Source organism: Eleutherodactylus coqui, chromosome 6 (assembly GCF_035609145.1).
Source record: "Eleutherodactylus coqui strain aEleCoq1 chromosome 6, aEleCoq1.hap1, whole genome shotgun sequence".
In the NCBI taxonomy this organism is placed as follows: Eukaryota; Metazoa; Chordata; class Amphibia; order Anura; family Eleutherodactylidae; genus Eleutherodactylus; species Eleutherodactylus coqui.
In genome coordinates, this window is record NC_089842.1 from 218,224,975 (window position 1) to 218,244,710 (window position 19,736).

A 19,736-nucleotide genomic window follows, 5' to 3' on the forward strand; every position below is an offset into this window, starting at 1 on the left:
TCCACCATCTCTACCTCTCAATTAAGAAGTGTGAGCACGTCGCCAGCAGTCGGTAGCACGCGGTGCGGCAGCACAGCAGTGGGCAAGCATCAGCAAGCCATGCTGAAACTAATCAGCTTAGGTGACAAGAGGCACACGGCCCCCGAGCTGTTGCACGTTCTGACAGAGCAGACCGATCTCTGGCTTTCGCTGCTGAGCCTCCAACCAGGCATGGTCGTGTGTGGCAACGGCTGTAACCTGGTGGCGGCTCTGCAGCTCGGCAGCCCACACACGTGCCATGCCTAGCCCACGTCTTCAATCTAGTGGTGCAGCGGTTTCTGAAAGGCTACCCCCACTTGTCTGACCTGCTCGGCAAGGTGCGCCGTGTCTGCGCACATTTCCGCAAGTCCACCACGGACGCTGCCACCCTGAGGACCCATGCAACGTCAGTTTCAGCAGCCAGAACACTGACTGCTGTGCGACGTGCCCACAAGCTGGAATTCTATGCTGCACATGTTGGCCAGGCTGTACGAGCAGCGTAGAGCAATTGTGGAATACCAGCTGCAACATGGGCGGCGGAGTGGTAGTCAGCCTCCGCAATTCTTTATTGAGGAGTGGGCATGGATGGCAGATATCTGCCAGGTCCTCAGAAACTTTGAGGAGTCTACCCAGAGGGTGAGCGGTGATGCGACAATCATAAGCGTTACCATCCCACTGCTTTGCCTGCTGAGAAGTTCGCTGCTAAGCATAAAGGCCGACGCTTTGCGGTTGGAATAGGAGACGGGGCATGACAGTGTGTCGCTTGATAGCCAGACCACCCTCATTTCCATATCTCAGCGCATTTTGGAGGAGGAGGAGGGGGAGGGAGAGGAGGAGGAGGGGGAAGAGACAGCTGGCCACACTGCAGAGGGTACCCATGCTACTTGCCTCTCATCTGTTTAGCGTGTATGGGCTGAAGAGGAGGAGGAGGATCCTGAAAGTCATCCTCCTAGTAATGACAGCAATATGTTGTGTACTGGGACCCTGGCACACATGGCTGACTTCATGTTAGGCTGCCTTTCCTGTGACCCTCGCGTTAGGCGCATGCTGGCCAACACGGATTACTGGATGTACACCCTTCTAGACCCACGGTATAAGGAGAACCTTTCCACTCTCATTTCCGAATAGGAAAGGGGTACTAGAGTGATGCAATATCACAAGGCTCTGGTGGAAAAATTGATACTAAAGTTCCCATCTGACAGCGCTAGTGGCAGAAGATGCAGTTCCGAGGGCCAAGTAGCAGGGGAGGTGCGGGGATCAGGCAGCATGTCCAGCGCAGGCAAGGGAACACTCTCGAAGGCCTTTGCCAGCTTTATGGCTCCCCAGCAATACTGTGTCACCACTCCCCAGTCAAGGCTGAGTCAGAGGGAGCACTGTAAAAAGATGGTGAGGGAGTACATAGCCGATCGTACCACCATCCTCCGTGATGCCTCTGCTCCATACAACTATTGGGTGTCAAAGTTGGACACATGGCACGAACTTGCGCTGTACGTCCTGGAGGTGCTGGGCTGCCCTGCTGCTAGCGTCTTGTCAAAGGGGGTGTTTAGTGCAGCTGGGGGAATCATCACGGATAAGCGTATCCGCCTGTCAACTGCCAGTGCCGACATGCTTACACTCATAAAGATGAACAAAGGCTGGATTTTCCCAGACTTCTCTTTTCCACCGGCGGAAAGCAGCGGAACCTAATGATTCTTTTCACTGCAACAGGAGAAAAATGCATCCTCTATCACCACAAAAAAGGGGGAATTAGCTTTGTCAATCACTCTCGGATATTATTACTCCTCCTACTCCTCCTCCTAAAACAGCATGTCATCACGCTGAACTGCCAATTTTTCTGCAGCCCAAAAGGCTCTGTTTAAAAGTTTTTTACAATTTTACAAATTAAGCAACAGCGAGCTGTATCTTTAAAAAATGTTTATGGGTTTCACCTGACCTTGCGGTTGAGCAATTTTTCAGGGGTACACTTGTACTCTTGTTACACCAATTTTTCAGGTCCTTGCCTATACTGTTATCTAACTAATTTTTCTGGCCTTCGCCTACACTAGAGATGAGCAAGCATTACTCGAGCGAGCATTGTCCTTAGCGAGTACCTGCCCGCTCGGAAGAAAAGATTCGGAGCGGGGAGCTGCGGGGGAGAGCAGGGCAAAACGGAGGGGAGATCTCTCTCTCCATCTCTCCCCCCCCACTCCCACCTGCTCACTCCCGCAACTCACCGCTCACCCACGCTGACACTCAAATCTTTTCTTCCGAGCGGGCAGGTACTCGCTAAGGACAATACTCGCTCGAGTAATTGTCCTTAGCGAGTATGCTCGCTCATCTCTAGCCTACACTCTTGGTAACCAACTTTTTTCAGGTGTTCGCCTATACTCTTGCTACAGAAATGTCCCTGGGTCTGCCTACACTCTTGCTACATAAATGTTACTGGGGTCCGCCTATACTCTTGCTACAGACATGTTACAGGGGTCCGCCTATACTCTTGCTACATAAATGTTACAGGGGTCCGCCTATACACTTGCTACTAAAAGGTTTGAGGGGTTCGCCTATACTCTTGCTACAGAAATGTTACTGGGGTCCGCCTATACTCTTGCTACAGACATGTTACAGGGGTCCGCCTATACTCTTGCTACATAAATGTTACTGGGGTCCGCCTATACACTTGCTACTGAAAGGTTTGAGGGGTTCGCCTATACTCTTGCTACAGAAATGTTACTGGGGCCCACCTATACTGTGGGTGCACAAAGGTTTCCCATTGCGGTGTTCAGCTGCCTGACACATACACAGAATGAAGTGTGTGGGGACACATGGACTACCCATAGCTTGGGTCACACAAGATGGAGGCTGGGACTGAGCCTGACCCTGGGCCCGCTCACGTGCTTCCCACACAGAGTATTGCTGCATTGTGGAGATGTGTAGAAGTGCTGGCACCTGAGTCCCTTTTATGCCCACGTTTCCTGCTCCTGACAATTTTGTGACAGAGGTGGCACGGGATTGGAATGATGTACGTCCATTTATCATCAATCCTTAAAGGGGTTGTCCCGCGCCGAAACGGTTTTTTTTTTCAATAGCCCCCCCGTTCGGCGCGAGACAAACCCGATGCATGTGTTTAACAAAAAAACCGGATAGTACTTACCCGAATCCCCGCGCTCCGGTGACTTCTTACTTACCTTGCGAAGATGGCCGCGATTAGACGCTGAAAATTAGACGGCACCATGGAGACAGGGACGCCAGCAACGGAACAGGTAAGTGAATAACTTCTGTATGGCTCATAATTAATGCACAATGGACAACCCCTTTAACAGCACTGTGGGCTATCGCCCACACTTTCACAGAGGGTCACTGCCTAGCCCTGCCAACCCTCTGCAGTGTGTGCCTCCGGCTCCTCCTCATCCAGTACGCATTTATAAATAGATATGAGGGTGGTGTGGCTATGAAGCGAGCGTGTGGCATGAGGGCAGCTGAACGCTGAGCAGGGAAAATTTTGTGTGCTCTGTGGACGCAGGGTCATGCGGATAGGGGGAGGGGGGGTTGGACAGCAATGCCAGCATGTAAGCCAGGAGAAGAGGCAGCGGTGTTACCCGCAGGCAGTGATTGTCCTTGGTTGCATCACATTAGCCCTCTCACAAATTAGTTCAAATGTTTAGTGGGCCATTTCAGATTGCTGCCAAGGTTGGCCAAGTTGCTTTCTGCTTAAAACTCCTTAGCAGGCTTAAAATACACCATGGGGAAGAAGAATTTTTTTGTCGACAAGATTCTGGACTTTAGATTTTACAGAGGGAAATTGCATTTCCTAGTGCAGTGGAGAGGATATGAGCCTAAGGAAACTCTTGGGAGCTGCACTGCAAAGGCATTTCATAAAAGATACCCATGAAAACCAGTCACTGGAGTGTCTGGAGGCCATCTTGGAAGAAGGGGGCTATTGTTCGGGCTTGAACCTGGGAATTTCTGTACTCCAGGTGGTCGCTCTAGCAGCTCATCTATCTAGCCTTTTGAATAGCTCACTGGCATGACCTGGTCCTGATTCCCTGCTCCTGTTCCCGTTTCCTTGATTGGCCCCACCCTGTCCCTTGATTAGCTACAACATATAAACCTGGCCTATCACCTCCATTCCTTGCAAGATTATTGTGCTCCCAGACAATAGTCAAGCTCTACTCATCTGCCACTCCTCCATACTGCTATCTAAGATATCTACATGTGTACCAACCTCTGGCTTCCCTGACCATGCTACCTATCTACACCAGTTACAACTATTCCAAACCTGAACCAAATCATTTAACAGACTCGGCCATACACGTTTTAGTTAATTTTGGCAATGACAGTCCATCAAACTGTCCATACCTGTTTAGCGACTCCGGCTGATGGAAGAAAGAGCTTTTTAAGAACATTCTTTCAAAGAATGATCTTTCTTCTGATTACTGAGCAAAAATCTCAAACTTGTCAACTTTTTTTTCCAACAGGATGTCACCTGAAACCATTGTTTCTTGTTCAAGTTAAGTCAGCAAAAGAGTGTTTTGGTTGAAATCTATTTTCACCCGTTTCACACTAATGTATATGTTAAGTCTCAGAGTGTGACTTCTTGTAATCTGTCACTGTAAAGCGAGATGTCGTGTCTAGAATGTATGTCCTTGTATGTTCTTACTTCAGTAACTCCAGTCTAGACTGTTCATCAGTGAAATACCGAGAATGGAAGAGCTCTACAAAAATGGTGGAGATACCTTTCTGGAGTAAGAAGTATATCTTGCCTATCTGAGGAAGTATGAATACTCTGTCCACACTGCATCCATCTCCAACCACCCCACTCACAATTATACCAGCTGTTGTCCACCACATTTCTAAAAAGAAAACTGGCAGATAACGGGGTACATTTATTAGGACTAGCGTTTCATCTGCCCATCATAATTAATATGGTGCTAGATAAGGATATAAAAATTAGTAAATCTCTGGCTCCATGTGTGCCTCAAACTGAAATCTATGCCAGCTATGCGCTTTCAAAAATTTCCACTATAATTTATGCCAGAAATTGGCTAATAGTAATACTGATGGGCTGTGGCAGACCATGCCCCTACCACTAAGCTCCTCTCTCTGAACACTGTGTGTTTCAAAAGTAGAAAATTGCAAAAGTCTCAATTTTTGGTGCAAATATAGTGTGTGGCCCCTGGCAGCATGATCACTTCCAACACTCACACCTCACAGTATAATGACATCTGGTCTTCCCCCTCGCAGTATAATTATGTCCGACCCCCTACTCCCTCATAGTATAACTACATGTAGCTCTCTTCCACCTTACCCCAGTATGGCCACATCCGTCACTCCCACCCCGCATCACAGTGTAATCACATCTGGTCTTTCCGTTCAAAGCACAATCCCATCCAGCCCCTCTTCCTTGTAGTACTGTCACATCCAAAACTTACCCAGCACCCCCACTTTCCCTGCATTAATCATTCTGAGCTCACAGAACAAGGGTTGGCCAAATTGGACTAGACCTTAATCGTTATCAGTGGACAGTACCCTAATCGTTCACACAAAACCGTTTCCTTGATATCAGCATGTCCGTACACTAACTTAATAAATCCTAAACTGTATATAATAAAGTTACTGTATGGACATGCTGACATTGTGGAAGATTTTCTTGTGGATGTGCAGAAGCTGGAATGAATTGACCCAACAATTGATGTTCTGTGGCATTTCAGTGGTGAGCGGCTAACAGGGATATTTGGTACTGTGGCCCCCAATCTGAGTTTTACTTGTAGAGCCTGGGCCCCCAGCGGGACACTGCACAGAGCTCTGCAAGTGTAGGGATCACCTCCTATGAGCAGCTCTCCCTGGGGCTCGGTGGACGGTAGTGCAGGGATGATGTTCCTCAATATTGCGATTCAGTATTTCTACCGAATTAGGTGTCAATGGACATATCCTATAGCTGCTGCCATTCCTGACATCCACCACACACAAGAGGCAGCTTCTAGTGATGACATTTATTAATGTTACTAAAAGCCAGGGGCATTTTCTCTTTACATTCACCATGTACAGGTGTTATACTAACGTTCTGTGGATGCGTCACCCTCATCTCATCTTCTTACTCTTACAGTTTGGGTGGTAATGATCTACCATCTAGGTCCTGTACCCAGTTGGCATCTGTAATAAGGAATAACCCGTCCCTGAAGAAACTTGACATTTCTGGTAACTGTCTGTCTGGTCCTCACTTCAGTGACTTGATGGATGCTCTGTCCACTCCAGTCTGCAGAATAGAGGAAATACGGTGAGTATAAGTCTATGATCACACGGGGCAGAAATGTCTGCAGTAAATCATCCCAATGAATCCTTACGGAGTAGTATGGACTATACTATAAATTCACAGAAATACATCAAGACAAGGGAAAGGTGAATAATGTCACCTTTGAAACATAACCTTTACTAACATAGTATGTAAGACCGAATGAAGACAATGTCCATCTAGTCCAGCCTGTCTATCCTCCTGTGTTGTTGATCTAGAGGAAGGCAAAAAACCCCATGAGCAGGAGCCAATTAGCCCTTTTGGGGGAAAAATTCCTTCACAACTCCCTAATGGCAATCAGACTGTTCCCTGGATCAACCTCTAATAGTTCCTACCTGCCTGTATACCCGAATTAACAATTAACCTCTCCCCATGTTTTCAAGGGGGCCAACGGCGCTGCCGCTGGCCCCATCGAAAATACCGGCGTTTTTTTTTGCGCTGCGAGGTGAGTGTTTTCCCTTGCTCTCGCAGCACAAGAAATAAAAACGCCAGTGGGTGCCCACCCTGAGTTTGCAATTTTATCTCTCCCCGTGTTTTATACTGTTATATACTAAGATGAGATATTTTATACTAAGATGAGATTAAAACATAAGGCCTCAATAATTCACAATAAATTTGTCAAAATGCAACCTGCCAAGAAAGGACTTTGCTAATTATCACATGTAACGCTGCAGCACATGTATGGAAACAGGTCATCTGCAGCAGTGGTTCTCTACCTTTTTCAGCCCAGCGCCACCTTTAGGTATTGGGATGGTGGCCAGCGCCCCCAAGCCGTACTAGTTTAAACCCAGTCAATGTTTACCTTGTTTACAGTCAAAAGTACAAATTAAAATACTGAATACTTTTTTTGGAAAGTTTGACAGTGTGTAACAGATTAGCATTAGTTGTGAAAACATGTCTCTAAAAATTACCAAAGAAGTATTTTAATCAGCTAAATTTTAGCTGCTAAAATGTAGGTGCTAAATATTAAAAAAAACAGGTTCTATTGCAGAAGATAATTTTTTGGGAGAAGCAAGCAATAATAACATCTTTAATTATCATTCGATAGAACTGTACAACGTATAAAGAAAATGCAAGATGCACCTTAATCCTTAGTGGTTAGAAGACGAATTAAAATGCAAGAACAATGACATTCGACTAATAATAATAATGTTTGCCACAATCAATTTGTGTCATTAATGGCTGCCTTGGGCCTGATGAGCGGAAGCTAATTTTATGATATCTGGTTCTATCTTCGCCAACCGTAGTCTCAAGTTGCCCCTTACACATATCTGAAGTTTGTTTCTCGCTTTTGTCAGGAGCTGCTGAACTGCACTGAAGCCCTTCTTCACTAAGTACGTAGAGAGGAAAGCTGAAACGAGCCACTTAACTTCCTGCCACAGGATAGGATAGGAATTCTTCACTTTCACCCAAAAACATTCATAGTCATATTGTTGGAAAAATGCTTGGGCTTTGCTATCGTGTTTCAAGTCGATCAACTGCTTTTGTAATCTGGAAGAAATTCTCCTGCATCTGCTGAAAATGGATTGAGTACCCACATTGGTATTTCAAGGGTACACAGATCATGAAATCTAGTTTGCATGTCTTCTTTGACATGTTTGAGCAAAAAACGTCTAAGTTGGCATCCTGAAGTTCGTTTCTGTCTTTGTGTGCGATTTTTTGAAGACTCAAAAACTGACAGAGTTCACGTCAACTCAGGTTATTGGTGTGAAGGTCCAGTTTGGCAATGAAGGAAGAGATTATACCTTTAGCCTTAATGAAATTCATTTTGTCTCCTTATAGCTTTGTGTGGACCTTGTTGAGTTTGTCAAAAATGTCTGTGAGATAGGCAACGTCAAGACGTAGTTTGATTGCATCACAAAAGCTTTGGTCAATTGGCCGAAGAAACTCAACAGTGCGTAGGAGTAGATGTTTGAATTCTTCATCATGGTCTTGACAAAGCTTGCAGAAAAGACGCTTGTTCAAAAATTGCGCTTTTATCTTGTTAACAGCATTAATTACATAGCGCAGAGAATCCTGCAATCTCTTACATAAAAGTTTAGCAAACAGGTGCTGTCAATAGATCACACAGTAGACTGCCATTATGCCAGGTATAGCTGATTTTAAATGGGCTATAAATCTGCAATATCAACCAATTATGGATGCAGCTCTGTCGGTTGCACAAGCAAGTACATTTGTTAAAGGGATTTTTTTTCTTGGAAAATTTCTTCTACTCTTTTGTATAAAGAGGAGCCATTTGTGTTGGCGGTTAAATTTCTGGTAAACAACAGTTCCTCCACTACCTCTTCATTCCGATTAATGAAATGGACGCAAGCTAGCAGCAATGCTTCATTGTCTCTAACTGTTGACTTGTCAATTTGCATTACAAGTTCTGTGTTCTTTAACATGTCCAAAAGCGTTTCTTCCAAGTCAGCAGCAATCTCATTAATTCTTCTTGAAATGGCGTCATTACTCAAAAGAATCGATTTCACCATAGCACACACATCAGGCATTGTACTGGCAATCTCTTTAACTGCAGGTAATATAAGTATTTCCCCAATAGTATGTGATTTGCCACATTGCATTATTAATAAAGAGATTTTATAGGAAGCAAGGAAGCCTTTGTCAGCACTGAAAGCAGATTTTCCAAACAACTTGCCTACAGTGCTGCGGTTCTCAAACTTTGACTTTAAAAAAATGGAAAAATGAAATACGCTAACCCCCTTATTGGGAATGCATTTTTGCAAGGTGATCACTCAATTTTAAAGGTTTCATAGCTTCATTTGAAAATGCCTTTTCACAAACGAGGCACAAGGGAAGCTATCCGTTTGTAGGAGAAGGGATAAATCTGTATTTCAAGTATTCATTTGAATATTGACAGCATTTTTTCTTCTCAGCCATTTTTATAAAGTATGCTTTAAGAATTCACTGCTTATGTCACTCTATCATATAATGATGTACGACTTTTATAACTCCATGACTCCGCTACAGATCAATCACACTGGATAACCTAAAGAACAACCTAACCTGCTGTATTCCATAATGCCGCTGTTTGGCTGGAACTTTCAATTGTGTGGGTCTCTGGGAGTTGTAGTTTATATCAGTGTTCTGAAAAGACACTTGGCGTCCACTAAGACTACAACTCCCAGAGACCCACACAAGTGAAAGTTTGAAGCAGTTCCAACCAATCAGCGGCATTATGGAATACAGCCAGTTAGGTTGTGCTGTAGGTTATCCAGTGTTATGAAGTGTGATTAATCTGTAGTGAAGTCATGGAGTTATAAAGTCATACATTATATGATAGAGGTGCGCAGGTTGCACACAACTCCCATTACATGTGAGCGATTCATATGGAAATAACTGTCTCGGTTGTCGTTGGTTTCAGATTTCACCGATTGTTTTCAGACCGTTACAACGAAAACCAAGGTATCACTACTAACTTTTAGAAAAAATGTAGTTACTAGATGAAAAAAATCAACGAAGCACACACAGAACTCCCCCCTATCAACCACTTTTTGTTCCACACCCTTGAAAAGTAAGAACGCCCACCAGGGGGCAATATAAGGTGGCCTGGACAGCGCCTCTATATGTCTTGGCCTGATGGACCTAAAATGCTTCACAGATGGTGATAGTTGAAGCAGTCAGAGTGGTGTAGAAAGAGTAAACCACGTCCCTTTGCAGGGACATCAAATGAGAACATGCATGGAATAAAGGCTGGGAAGCCAGATGGGCCCCAGAACAATTAACAGTGGAAATTGAGAGAAAGAGAAAAATTCCTGCGCTCAGAGTAACCACAGGCGGGAACACCATGTCAAAAATCCCATACATGGGTATGGTCAAGTGCAATGACTTATGAAATGAGGTGAAGAAACTGGTCGGTGATGACAACACCCACGTTGAGAACCACTGATCCACAATATAGCCATATGAAGGTAACCTATGGCAAAATTTACTTCAGTAAAGAAAGGTGATAATGATGATAATAGAGACTCATGGGTCTCCTGTGGACCCCTCCATATATGTAAGCATGATTTTTCATGAACATTTCTGGATGTCAGCTCCTCTAAGGATGAGCTTAAAGGGAATGAAGAAACTGTCCCTGAATATCCCTAGCAACTAAATCTTTCTATGCAGCAATATGTGGGGCAATCGCCCTAAAAAGAGCAGTTCTGAGAATACCCTGATAACTAGAAAACCCTGTTGTGACCTTAATTAGAGTATATATTAGCAGGGAACACAAAGAGGGACAACACAGAGAAGAAGAGATCTGCAGTTAATGTCAGAAATCACAAGGCATTTCATCCTACCCATGGACTCATCAGGGGGCCATTAGAGGAAAAAGAACAGCACCAAAGCACTGGATAGCAGGGGAAATCTTTGTAAAAACACATTTTTGGTGAACTGCATCTAATCTGATTATAAATTTCACAATCATATAGCATCTGGCAGAAACAAAGCACATATCTAATACAGTCCTGCAGCAACCAACACAGCAAACCTGTATAGATGTGGCAGTAGTGGGTACATTGCATATGGCACTAGTGCTCCATAGATAAGACCCCATAGTGCAGCGTATGGCCAGCGTGAGCTGCATATGGCAGCAAATAACCGCATACAACAGTAAAAATAGAAGAGAAAAAAATATCCCAATATAATAGTGTCTATCCACTCCATAGTCGGCACTATTGGGGAATTAGCATGTGTAAAAACACTCATGTTCAGAAGTCCTAAGGGTATGTTCACATGGGGCAGAAATGCTGTGCAATTTCCACTGCGGAAAAGTCTGCAACATTCCTACATCCAAACCTGTGTCAAAATCCACACTGAGTGATGCCATTGGTGCTGTACTTACTAGAAGTCGCAGGGAACCAAGTAAAATGCTGCATTGATATCGCCAAGAATTGGGTGGTTTAGGGGAGCACAGTATCTGCAGAAATCAGCTGTGAACTAGCAGCTGATTTCTAGACAAAACTTGTTGCAATGGTGTAGATTTGACTCTTTTTTGGATGTGGAAATTCTGCAGAATTTCCTCCCCATGTAAATGTACCCTCAGGGCGCCTACCCACTGGCGTTTGCGATTTTCGTGCGTGAAAAACGCAGCGTTTTCCGCCATCAGAGCCACAGGCTTTATCTTTTTATTTATTTGCTTTCTATTTTTGGGTGTTCTAGGGAAAACTCTGGCATATTGGATATTTGATACTTATTTGCAGGCTCAATTAGATAATTTCTCAAATACCCCTATTGGGTTTATGATAGAACTATTATCTAATTATGGGATTTTGACTCTCAAATTAGCTGCATTATTTGTAGCTACTATATAAAATAAGGGTCAAAAACCTCTAGGGCTTATTAGCCTCTTGGGGGTGTTTCATTCATCTTTGCAACAACCTCTTTTGCCTGCTATAATCGCTACCCATTTTTGGAAAAGATCTGCTTGTGGGCTATATGTAGTGAATATCAGCTATTACATCCAGCTTTAAGCTGTATCGTGATTTTTCACTATAGCTAGCGACTTTGTATACTGTCCTTGAACTAGGCGACAGAGTTACGTTAAGGCAGTTTAGTACTCGAAATATCCTGATATAAATTATATGTTGGGACCCAGATTATATATGTTTGAGTACTAAAATTGCGCTTTCCCAAGTCACCCTTTCTGACTATCTTAAAATATCTATTGATCACGAATCTATCACGAAAAAACAACAAAAAGCAAAATCGGTTATTGCCCTGATTTAATTTTTCTTCAAAAAAATCTAAGTGCTCCTGATGAACCACATTCGTGTGGGGAAACGTGTCGAGCCGAGTGTACTGCAATTGAATAACCCTGTTCTGCGCTGCAAATTTTGCGCATAAGGGTCTTTTTTCTCTTGGAGCTTCTCATATCTAAACCATCTCGTTATGCGCTATGCGCTATATCTCAATCACATAAGGGTTTTCCTCTGTTAGGAAGAGGTCTTCTATCTAAAACACTCTGCTGTGGGCATTATACTCTTAGACGTCCTACAGCAGATTAAGTCATCTTCCTACTTCCTATGTGACTGAAAGAACGGAGGACACAACACTAAGTGTCCTTTGTTAATACCGATTTTTCTAGCCTCTAATAACTTCCTTGGTTAAGGAGGAGGCGACCTTCGTGTTTTTGTGTGGTTGTTTTGTTCGTCTATGCGTAACGCATGTGTGTTAGCCCATTTATGTTTTTAAAGTTAAATTTTCATTAAAGTATATACATTTTAGTCTATAACTGTGACAAATACCTAAACTCAGGATCACTTGGTCCACTGTCAGTGCAGCAGAGCCTAACATCATCGGGAATGGGAGCAGTAGTGCCATAGCTCACTTTATTGCCTTTAGCATCAATGGGAGCTGAAGCCTTTTATTACACTCCTGTGTCCAGCCCCAGTGTCAGAGGGGAAAGTGCCAGAAGTGTAATACCCAGCTTAATACCCTAATGATTTCAAAAAGAGTTAATCTCTCTATGCCACTTGTCCCCGATTATGACATCTGGCACCGCTGCACTGACAATGGTCAAGGTGATTAACTGATCACTGTGAATCCTGTGCAGCGAGTCTCTGGTGATAAAACTATGGAATACCTATCCAGAAGATAGTTCATCAATAGTTTTTGCCCAGACAACCCCCTTAAGCTTCCCATAAAGCTGGTAAATGTTCAGACTCAAGAGGAGGCATTCAAAACTCTGTTATGGGGTCTAGTATATTCTTATTACACTCCTACTAAGGGTGCATTCACACGAACGTATATCGGCTCGGTTTTCACGCCGAGCCGATATACGTTGTCCTCGTGTGCAGAGGGGGGAGGATGGAAGAGCCAGGGCCAGGAACTGTGCTCCCGCCCCCTCTCTGCCTCCTCTCCGCCCCTCTGCACTATTTGCAATGAGAGGAGGCAGGACGGGGGCGGGGCTAATTCCCGGACCTTAGCCCCGCCCCCGTCCTGCCTCCTCTCATTGCAAATAGTGCAGAGGGGCGGAGAGGAGGCAGAGAGGGGGCGGGAGCACAGTTCCTGGCCCTGGCTCTTCCATCCTCCCCCCTCTGCACACGAGGACAACGTATATCGGCTCGGCGTGAAAACCGAGCCGATATACGTTCGTGTGAATGCACCCTGAGGCCAATCAATTCACTGACTAATCTAAGGTACTGAGAAATTCCTCACTATCTATAAAGTCACTAATACTGGTGGTTCTTATTTTATTGTAGCTTGTGGGCCTGTAACCTGTCTACCGAGGAGAAGGAAGCCTTAAGAAAACTGAGAGCACACAAACCGAATATGAAGATCCAAAATTAGACTATAAGTGAGAAGCCGGATCTCCCTGTGATGAGCAGACAACTTTTGATGGTCAATATATTTCAGAGCTCCAGTATTAGGTGTCTTCTGGTGCATTGTGGGTAATATAGATAATATATAATCTACACATTGCCATTATCTCTTCTCATGCATGCTGAATGAAAGTGGGAGCCTTTTAGGGTCTTGTTGGTTGATGCAGAAAAGGCCTTTGATGAGGTTCATTGGAGAGTTTTTTAGTCTCTCTTAAACAGATAGACCTGAGGTTTTGTTTTATAGATCGAGTGATGGTGTTCTATTTGTCACTGATGGCCAGAGTGAAAACCAATGGTGTGTTGTCCAAAACATTTACTGATAACAATGGTACTTGTCAGTGTTGTCCCTTGTCTCCCTTGCTTTATATCCTCAGATCACTATGGAGCACCGGGTAATGGTATTATGTAAGAGTCTAGATGTCTCCGGGTAGGATCACCACAAGTCGAATCTCTGTTGACAACCTACTCTTATACACATCATCCCCTCACATCATCTTACCTTCAATTTGTAAGTGATTTTGAAGAATTTGGACATTTAAAACAGTTTCAAAGCAAATTTTACCAAGACTGAAGCGTGGAAGATCTCCCAGCAGACTGGCAAAGTCTCATAAATGTAATATCTATATATGAGACGAAAGCCCTCACTCACTCACTGACTGACTCACTCACTGACTGACTCGCCACTAATTCTCCAACTTCCCGATGTCGTAGATACATGAAATTTGGCACAAGCATAGATTATGTCCAAAATATGAAAAGTAAACGGGTACCAACTCGATTATTCAATACTAGCGCAAAAGAATTGGCGTCCAAATTTTACGTACGTAATCTAATTCTCTCACTTCCCAATGTCATAGAAATTTGAAATTTGCCACAAGCATTGATTATGTCATAAATAGGAAAAGCTAATCGATCCCAACTCCATTATTCAATCATAGCGCAAAAGAATTAGCGTCCAAATTTTACATACGTAATCTAATTCTCTCACTTGAAATTTGGCACGGGCATTGATTATGTCATAAATAGGAAACGTTAATGGGTCCCAACTCGATTATTCAATTCTAAGCACAAAAGAATTAGCGTCCAAATTTTACGTACGTAATCTAATTCTCTCAGTTCCCGATGTCATAGAAATTTGAAATTTGGCACGGGCATTGATTATGTCATAAATAGGAAAATTTAATGGGTCTTAACTCAATTATTCAATTCTAAGCGCAAAAGACTTAGCGTCCAAATTTAACGTACATAATCTAATTCTCTCACTTCCTGATGTCATAGAAACTTGAAATTTGGCACGAGCATTGATTATGTCATTAATAGGAAAAGCTAATGGGTCCAAACTCGATTATTCAATTCTAGTGCAAAAGAATTAGCATCCAAATTGTACTGTGTAATCTAATTCTCTCACATCCTGATGTCATAGAAACATGAAATTTGGCACATGCATTGAGTGCGTCATAAATAGGAAAAGCTAATGGGTCCCAACTCGATTATCCAATTATAGCGCAAAATAATTAGAGTCCAAATTTTACATACGTAATCTAATTCTGTTACTTGAAATTTGGCACGAGCATTGATTATGTCATAAATAGGAAAGGTTAATGGGTCCCAACTCGATTATTCAATTCTAAGCACAAAAGAATTAGCATTCAAATTTTACGTACGTAATCTAATTCTCTCACTTCCCGATGTCATAGAAATTTTAAATTTGGCACGGCATAGATTATGTCATAAATAGGAAAAGCTAATCAGTCGCAACTCGAATATTTAATTCTAATTGCAAAAGAAGTAGCGTCCACATTTTACGTACAAAATCTAATTCTCTCACTTCCCGATTTCGTAGAAACATGAAATTTGGCACGAGCATTGATTATGTCATAAAAAGCAAAAGCTAATGGGTCGCAACTGCAATATATTCAATTCTAAGCGCAAAAGAATTAGCTTCCAAATTTTACGTATGGAATCTAATTCTCTCACTTCCTGATGTCATTTTATATAAAGAAAAACATTGCATGGTTATCTCCACGTGGTGTTTCCTGGGTAACGCAAAGAACCATGCAAAATGGTGAACTTATTTTTTTCCTCGGTATCTCTAAAGTAACCACAACTTCATAAGATTTGCTGTGTGAACACCAGATAAACACCAGTACCAAGTTAACTCGGGCAAAGCCGGGTATATGAGCTAGTTGTATATAAATGGCAGCTCTGTAGTATTTCCTGTCCCTATACCCGAATTCCAACACAACCTCATCTGATTTTTCCCTTAATTACCTTCCATTACAAAGGAATGTGCTAGAAAATTGATGAAGATATAAGAAGCAGCATGGCTCTTGGTTTGGCCACATGAATAGGGAGAAAATGTTGATCCTTCCAGATTTCTATACTTGTTTATGTTCCTATTTGTATGCCTTTTTGTAACTCGTTTTATTGGAGAGTTGATTAGAAAATTTATGAACAACAATTAAAGAAACTGATAAAAAACAGAAGCAATCAGTGTGGTAATTGTTGGCTACACACTGTGCTACATTGGGATTAGTACATACACCAAAGTGAAGTGCCTCATACAGTATCAATAGGAACACTTGACAACAAGCCTTCAAATCATGGATATTGAAAATAGTTGGAGAGATGAGCAAGTTCCCCACACCTGTATACATGTATCTGGGCATCCCCAGTTCTTATACACTATGCTTCTGTAGAAAAGTGTAATTTACTAAATGCCTCCAGTGATGGGTATCTGTCTGCTGTCCAATGGATAGCTATGGCTTTATGAGCTATGACTAACATTTCTCTAAGGAAGAATCTCTCCATACTTCTCCTCAAGAAGACCAAGTAAGCAAACTTCAGAATTAGGCAGATCTGGTTTCCCTATAATACGGGACAGGTAGTCAGCTGTAGTCATCTAGTATGGGTTAATGTGTGAGCAGTTGCCATATCAGGTCATTAACCCCTTAGTGATGGCCTCATCATGATTCTACATCCTCACTAAGTGGGCTTTAATCCTAGAGGATGTAGAAACATGCTTCCTCTTAGGATTAATGCCCACTTGGCTGAGGACATGACAGCTCCATGCTGTCGGTGCCCACAGCTAGCCGACAGCATGGCGCTGTCATCCTGGGCAGCGGGCAGTCCCCCCCAGGCATTGCGATCGGCGTTATCCAATGGATAGCACCGATCGCAATAAAGTAAACAAAAGTGTAAAAAAAGTTAGATATTCAGCTGCCCTGATTGATCGCTGAAAGTACTCACCCGCCTTGATCGAGGTGTCCCGCTGTGAATGGGTCCTCCGGGACCCGTCGCAGCTCTTCTGCGCATGCGCGCTAGACGTATGACGTCACACGCATGCGCAGAAGGCCCCGGCAAATTCAAAATCTCCTGGCTCCCGGCTCCTGAAGGTAGCCGGGAACCAGGAGATGTCACCGGGGACCAGTGGATAGCGACGATCACGAAAAAGTTAAAAATAAGTTAAAAAGAAGTTCCAGTTTCACCTCCCCTCATGGATCCGATCCATAAGGGTAGGTGAAAATACTCACCTCAGGTCCTCCACGATGTCCCTCCGCAGCGACAGAGCGGCGCGCGTCTGGGCACAGGACTTCGCAGAGAGGGAGAGGTGAGCCAAGGAGAGAGGCACAAGAAAGAGGGAACACGCGGGAAGGGCGTGTACCCCAACAAGGCGGCGGATCACCGCAAGTAGAGCGTGGCGCGGCACAGAATAGGCGGGAGAGGGAGCAGAGAGGGGGGGGGACAGGTAGAGGGGGGAATATACCACAGGCAGCGGGCCCCTTTAGCACCCCCACCAGCAGCGCTGCAAGCAGCCCTGGCCCCGCTGCTTTAACCCCACGGAGGAGCCAAAGGGGGGGGGTTAGCTCATTTTCGGGGCACGTAGCCCGACCCCTGAGCCCCACACATCTAGCCGCCCGGGCCATAGGCACAACAAGGCCGCTTACTACCGCGGGAATAGAGCTGAGGCTTCCCTGTACAGGGGTCAGCAGGAGGCAGTTTACCCCACCCAAATGCCAAGCGGACACGCTTCACAGTTACCACCACCAACTACGGCCATACAGCGCCCACTGCTGCAAGAAACGCTGGGTTATTCTTCCCAAACGTCTGACAATCGCGCTAGCAGTAGCCGCCAAGGGCAGGGCGCCAGGCGTAGGCAGAGGGATAGAACCAGAGCGCTAAGACAGGAGGCCAGGCGTTCCAGGCAGTTAGAGCAGGCAAGTAGAGCTTCCAGTAGCAGCAGCTGCAGGGCGCGAGGAGCCAGTAGGGCAGATAGGGGCAGTTCAGAAGAAGAGACACGGTGCTCAGAAGACCAGCATCAGCCGCTTAACTCACAATCGATGCAACGTGGAAAAGACCACAGGAACAACAGGAGTCAAGGCCATTCGCAGGGACGGTCAAGCAGACACCAGCCTGGTTTGGCGCCACAGCAAAGGGCGCAGGAGGCTACGCGCATGGTCAGTCGGCAGCCCACGCCCGAGCACAGGATTCGTAGGAGGGAGACAGCTAGGACATCACCCTTGGCATCGCCATAGGTCGGTCGAGCTGGTGAGTTATCATTGCATAATGCTTGGTGTAAGGTGATGGATCCCGCAAAGGGTGCGGATAAACAGGATTTGGTCACGGTGTTAAAGTCATTGTTGAGCAAGGTTGATCCGCAAGAAGGGCTTTTAGTGTCCTGTGGTTCACCAGGGGGCAGAGGCCCGCCTGTGAGTAATGTTTCTGGAAGCTCAACCCTGTGTACAGATGGTGACCCAATGGAAGGTTTAAGATATGCCGATTCAATGTTTTGCGGTGTTGCCCCGCTAGGGGTAGGTTTGGCTGACGATATTGCGGAAAAGATCAAGAAAGGATTATATGTGGATATTTGGTCCTTACTATCAGCGGACCATGTTATGGTAGATAAGGAACGGTTGTCAGAACGTGGTGCGGAGAAGAAGCCAAAAAATCGCTAAGACATTTGGGAATTGGCTTCAAGCTTATTTAGTTTTGGCTCACGTAGTGTGTCAACATCAGCCGACTAAAGGACCGGAGTTGATGGTCTATTTAAATACCATTTACAGCGCCTACAAGCTGCACGGTGGGTCAGCTTGGTGGCGCTATGATGAGGACTACAGACGGCGGGTATCAGGAATGAGCCACATAAGCTGGGCCACAAAAGCAACTGATGTGTGGATACAGCTTATTCTGGCGCAAAGGCCCGCCAGAGCGTCCTTTCCTACGGGAGCCGCGGGAGGCGGGCAACAGCCCCCCGCAGCTGTTCAGAGACCCAATGGCTCATGTTGGCTCTACAACGAGGGCCAGTGCAGGTTTTATGCCACCTGCAAATTCCGACATGAATGCTCGGTTTGCGGGGGCCAGCATGCAGCAGTTCGCTGCTTCAAGAAACAAAGAGCGTCTGCCGCAGTGGGTGGTGCTGGTGGAGCACCGAACCCCAGTGAAAAGCCAGGTCCTGGATCTGTGGTTAGACAGATACCACATGAAACAGGCGGCAAGAATTCTTAAGGACGGCTTTTCGGAAGGTTTTGTTATTCCGTTTGCGTTTTCCCCCGCGTCTATGTTCGCCCCTAACCTAAAATCGGCGTTAGATAATATCCATTTAGTCAAGGAAAAATTGATTAAAGAAGTGGAGCTGGGCCGCATGGCCGGCCCTTTCGAAGTGCCGCCTTTTACGAATTTGTGGGTGTCCCCCTTGGGTTTGGTTCCCAGAAGGAAACCGGGAAATTCCGTTTAATTCATCACCTATCCTTCCCAGCCGGAGACTCAGTTAACAACGGAATATCAAAAGAGCAGGCAACGGTTTCGTATACGTCGTTTGATTTCGCGGTCCGTTTGGTAAGGGCGGCGGGTAAGGGAGCTCAGCTAGCAAAGACGGACATTGAGTCCGCCTTCCGCTTGTTACCAGTCCACCCCGATTGTTTCCACCTCCTGGGATGTCGGGTGGACAGTCAATTTTTTATAGATATGTGTCTGCCGATGGGATGCTCAATTTCATGCTATTATTTCGAATTGTTTAGTTCTTTTCTGGAGTGGTTACTCAAGTATGAGACGGGCATCGCATCGCTGATACATTATTTAGATGATTTTTTGTTCGTCGGCTCGGAGAATTTGGGCGATTGCGTATTTTTGCTTAAAACTTT

At 44.8% G+C, this 19,736-nt stretch overlaps 1 protein-coding gene and 1 long non-coding RNA gene across 3 annotated transcripts in view; one reads left to right on the forward strand and one right to left on the reverse strand.

Moving 5' to 3' along the window:
• LOC136633216 (NACHT, LRR and PYD domains-containing protein 12-like) overlaps positions 1 to 14,248 on the forward strand; it is a 120,958-nt gene extending 106,710 nt beyond the window's left edge. The window contains exons 11-12 of the mRNA XM_066608763.1: positions 6,101 to 6,271; positions 13,477 to 14,248. Coding sequence (XP_066464860.1) covers positions 6,101 to 6,271; positions 13,477 to 13,564 — 259 coding nt within the window. The 3' untranslated portion in view covers positions 13,565 to 14,248. The remainder of the gene's footprint in view (positions 1 to 6,100; positions 6,272 to 13,476) is intronic.
• LOC136633217 (uncharacterized) overlaps positions 1 to 19,736 on the reverse strand; it is an 87,380-nt gene that overhangs the window by 12,330 nt on the left and 55,314 nt on the right. For both annotated transcript variants that reach the window (XR_010793246.1, XR_010793247.1), the window contains exon 2: positions 6,056 to 6,250. This is a non-coding gene — a long non-coding RNA (uncharacterized lncRNA). The remainder of the gene's footprint in view (positions 1 to 6,055; positions 6,251 to 19,736) is intronic.